The sequence below is a fragment of the Salvelinus sp. IW2-2015 genome, unplaced genomic scaffold (assembly GCF_002910315.2).
Source record: "Salvelinus sp. IW2-2015 unplaced genomic scaffold, ASM291031v2 Un_scaffold5117, whole genome shotgun sequence".
NCBI lineage: Eukaryota > Metazoa > Chordata > Actinopteri > Salmoniformes > Salmonidae > Salvelinus > Salvelinus sp. IW2-2015.
This window is the reverse complement of record NW_019946383.1, coordinates 20162-25139: the sequence shown is the minus strand read 5'-3', so window position 1 is coordinate 25139 and position 4978 is coordinate 20162. Positions and strand designations below refer to the sequence as shown.

The window sequence follows — 4978 nt, the reverse complement described above, 5'->3', positions numbered from 1 at the left end:
GGCATTGGGAAAGTATTCTTACCCCGGGACTTTTAACACATTTTGTTACGTTACAGCCTTACTCAAATGGATTCCCCCCTCATCAATCTAGACATAATACCCATAATGACAATGCAAAAACAGGTTTAGAAATGTTTGCTAATTCATAAAAAATACAAAACTGAAATATCACATTACATTTAGTATTCAGACCCTTTACTCATCAGTACTTTGTTGAAACACCTTTGGCAGCGATTACAGCCTCGAGTCTTGGGTATGACGCTTCAAGCTTGGCACACCTGTATTTGGGGAGTTTCTCCCATTCTTCTCTGCAGATCCTCTGGTTGGTGGGGGGCSCAAGCCCTCCCAGGTCCACCCATGACTGTGCCCCTGCCCAGCCAAGTGAAATCCATGGATTAGGGCCCAATTAATTAATTTAAATTGATGTTCTTTCTATGAACTGTATCTCAGTGAAATTGTTGCATGTTGATTTTGTTCAATATAGTAAGTTATATGGAAACTGTGTTAAATAGTAGGGGTTGACATAATTTTTTCCATGACTACCCCTTCCTCTGTCCCCCATACATACAGTTGAAGTTGGAAGTTTACATACACCTTAGCCAAATACATTTAAACTCATTTTTTTCACAATTCCTGATATTGAATCCCAGTAAAAAGTTCCCTGTCTTTGGTCAGTTAGGATCACCACTTTATTTTAAGAATGTGAAATGTCAGAATAATAAGAGAATGATTTGTTTCAGCTTTTATTTCTTTCATCACATTCCCAATGGGTCAGAAGTTTACATACACTCAATTAGTATTTGGTAGCATTACCTTTAAATTGTTTAACTTGGGTCAAATATTTTGGGTAGCCTTCCACAAGCTTCCCACAATAAGTTGGGGGACTTTTGGCCCATTCCTCCTGACAGCGCTGGTGTAACTGAGTCAGGTTTGTAGGCCTCCTTGCTCGCACACTCTTCTTCAGTTCTGCCCCAATAAATTTTCTAGAGGATTGAGGTCAGGGCTTTGTGATGGCCACTCCAATACCTTGACTTTGTTGTCCTTAAGCTATTTTGCCACAACATTGGAAGTACGCTTCGGGTCATTGTCCATTTGGAAGACCCATTTGTGACCAAGCTTTAACTTCCTGACTGATGTCTTGAGATGTTGCTTCAATATATCCACATAATTGTCATTTTTCATGATGCCATCTATTTTGTGAAATGCACCAGTCCCTCCTGAAGCAAAGCACCCCCACAACATGATGCTGCCACCCCCGTGCTTCACGATTGGGATGGTGTTCTTCGGCTTGCAAGCCTCCCCCTTTTTCCTCCAAACATAACGATGGTCATTATGGGCAAACCGTTCAATTTTTGTTTCATCAGACCAGAGGACATTTCTCTAAAAAGTACGATCTTTGTCCCCATGTGCAGTTGCAACCTTAGTCTGGCTTTTTTATGGCGTTTTGGAGCAGTGGCTTCTTCCTTGCTGAGCGCTTTCAGGTTTGTCGAATATAGGACTGTTTACTGTGGATATAGATACTTTTGTACCTGTTTCCTCCAGCATCTTCACAAGGTCCTTTGCTGTGTTCTGGGATTGATTTCGCACCTTTTCGCACCAAAGTACGTTCATCTCTAGGAGACAGAACATGGTCTCCTTCCTGAGCGGTATGGAGCTGCGTGGTCCCATGGTGTTTATACTTGCTACTATTGTTTGTACAGATGAACGTGGTACCTTCAGGCGTTTGGAAATTGCTCCCAAGGATGAACCAGACTTGTGGAGGTCTACAATTATTTTAGGTCTTGGCTGATTGATTTTCCCATGATGTCAAGCAAAGAGGACTGAGTTTGAAGGTAGGCCTTGAAATACATCCACAGGTACACCTCCAATTGACTCAAATGATGTCAATTAGCTACCAGAAGCTTCTAAAGCCATGACATCATTTTCTGGTATTTTCCAAGATGTTTGAAGGCACAGTCAACTTAGTGTATGTAACTCTGACCCACTGGAATTGTGATACAGTGAATAATCTATCTGTAAACAATTGTTGGAAAATGACGTGTCATGCACAAAGTAGATGTCCTAACCGACTTGCCAAAACTATAGTTGTTTACAAGAGATTTGTGGAGTGGTTGAAAAACGAGTTTTAATGACTTCAACCTAAGTGTATGTGAACTTCCGACTTTAACGTACATCTATAATTCACATAGAATTTTTGAGTTCTGATATGTCACTGAAAGCAGTCTAAGCAGATCTGTTTCTACGCCTTCGTTAAGTTAGATTTTTTTCTACCTTTTTACAATTTATTTTTTTACACCAGATTCAAACCGCTGAAAATACAATATTTTACGTTATAGTTATATTTGGTTTTATTTTACAACAGTTTAGATGGTACAGTGATTCTCTGCGCAATGACTTTTTGTGCAGAGAATTTTGAAAAAGATGAATGGGAAAATACTGTATTTTACAATCCAGGTGTGCAAAGCTCTTATGAGAGTTAACCAAGACGACTCCCAGCTGGAATCGCTGCCAATATGATTCTAACATGTATTGACTCGGGCGAATACTTATATAATCAAGATATATTACAGTTTCATTTCTCATTTTATTTTTATTTTAGGGAATATATTCTACTTTGGCATTACCAAGATTGTTGACAAAAAATGACAGTGGAATCAACTTTAATCACCACTTCGTAACACAACAAAATGTGAAGAAACTGAGGGGGTGAATACTTATGTTGTGTGTTTGCCGCTTGTTCCCAGACCATGCACTGGTGAACTTCATCAAGGAGAACCTGCTGGGGTCAGTGAAGGAGTTCAGGAACCGCTTCGTCAACCCCATCCAGAACGGGCAGGCAGCAGACTCCACGGACCAGGATGTACGGATCATGAAGAAGAGGGCTCACATCCTCTACGAGATGCTCAATGGATGTGTACAGGTAACACTGTGGTGTACGCCTCATGAAGGAGAGCTCACATCCTCTACAACATGGATGTGTAGCTGGCGGCCCACAGCCTCCCTTTTCTAGGCGGATCCTGACCCCCAGGGGGCTCCCCATTTTGATTTTGTTAGTCGCTCACGCTGATATCGTATTTACGTGACAAAATTGATAGAATTACAGGAAATTGGCTGTTAAACTGTCCCTCTCCACAGAGAAGCGACAATTGTGTTAACCTCTCTTTCTCTGCTCTCTCTCGCTCTCTCGCTCTGCTCTGCTCTGCTTTTCTCTGCTCTCTCTCTCTCTCTCTCTCTCTCTCTCCTCTTTCTCCAGAGAAGAGACTACTCTGCCCTGACCAAGTTCCTGCCTCCTAAACATGAGTACGTTGTGTCTGTCAGAGTCACGCCCATCCAGTGTACTCTCTACAGACACTACCTGGAGCACTTAACAGGTACACACTAACCCCTACCTTATCTAGTGTACACTACAGATCCTATCTGGAGCATTGTACTTCTGTGTGTTTCAAGAGAGAGAGGAGGAGGTTAGCAGAGGTCTGGCCTCTAGTCTAAACGGTTCAATATGACCCATATTACCAGAGGTCTGGTCTCTAGTCTAAACGGTTCAATATGACCCAGAGGTCTGGTCTCTAGTCTAAATGGTTCAATATGACCCATATTACCAGAGGTCTGGTCTCTAGTCTAAACAGTTCAATATGTTCCCAAAGCATGATGCTGCCACCACCATGCTTCACCGTAGGGATGGTGCCAGGTTTCGTCCTGACGTGATGCTTGGCATTCAGGCCAAAGAGCTCGATCTTGGTTTCAACAGACCAGAGAATCCTCTTTTTCATGTTCTGAGTCCTTTCGGTGCCTTTTGGCAAATTCCAAGCGGGCTGTCATGTGCCTTTTACTGAGCAGTGGCTTCCGTCTGGCCACTCTACCATAAAGGCCTGATTGGTGGAGTGCTGCAGAGATGGTTGTCCTTCTGGAAGGTTCTCCCATCTCCACAGAGGAACTCTGGAGCTCTGTCAGTGTGACCATTGGGTTCTTGGTCACCTTCCTGACCAAGGCCTTGTCCCCCAATTGCTCAGTTTGCCCGGGCGACCAGCTCTAGGAAGAGTCTTGGTGGCTCCAAACTTCTTCCATTTAAGAATGATGGAGGCCACTGTGTTCTTGGGGACCTTCAAGGCTGCAGACCATTTTGGTACCTTTCCCCAGATCTGTCTCGGAGCTCTACGGACAATTTCTCTCTCTATATATATTTATATATATATATATATATATATATATATAGACCGGGGTGTGCCTTTCCAAATCATGTCCAATCAAGTGAATTTACCACAGGTGGACTCCAATGAAGTTGTAGAAACATCTCAAGGATGATCAATGGAAACAGGATGCACCTGAGCTCAATTTTGAGTATCATAGTGAAGGGTCTGAATAGTTATGTAAATAAGGTATTTCTGTTTGTTATTTGTAATTTGCATAACATTTTAAACCTGTTTTTGTCATTAGTGTAGATTGAGGAAAACATTTAATTTCATCCATTTTAGAATAAGACGAACGTTTAACAAAATGTGTTACAAGTCCATGTTTCTGAATGCACGGTATATTTTAGTTGTTGAGTTGTTACGTCTCTTACGTTGTTCTGGTGTTGATGTGAGGGAGTGGTACCTTATTCAGCGGTGGTGGGTTTGACACACACGTTCTCCCCCTCCTCTCTCTCTTCTCTCTCCCTCTCTCCTCTTTCTCCTCTCTTTCTCCTCTCTCCTCTCTTTCTCCTCTCTCCTCTCTTCCACCCATTGAGTTATAACAGAGGGCCAGAGTGTATCACCCATTGAGTTATACAGAGGGCCAGAGTGTATCACCCATTGAGTTATAACAGAGGGCCCAGAGTGTATCACCCTTGAGCTATAACAGAGGGCCAGAGTGTAGAAGAGGCTAAAATGGTTTCATATAGGCCTGGTTTTTTTCCTCGTACTTGCCACAATGAAAATACAGATCACTATGCATTTACTGAGCATACAAAACATTAAAGAAACAGCCTGCTCTATCCGTT

General features: G+C 42.4%; 1 protein-coding gene across 1 annotated transcript in view; it reads left to right on the top strand.

The window, feature by feature from the left end:
- The first annotated feature begins 2701 nt into the window (after nt 1-2701).
- LOC139026562 (transcriptional regulator ATRX-like) overlaps nt 2702-4978 on the top strand; it is a 7059-nt gene continuing 4782 nt past the window's right edge. Inside the window, exons 1-2 of the mRNA XM_070441898.1 lie at nt 2702-2920; nt 3254-3371. Coding sequence (XP_070297999.1) covers nt 2717-2920; nt 3254-3371 — 322 coding nt within the window. The 5' untranslated portion in view covers nt 2702-2716. The remainder of the gene's footprint in view (nt 2921-3253; nt 3372-4978) is intronic.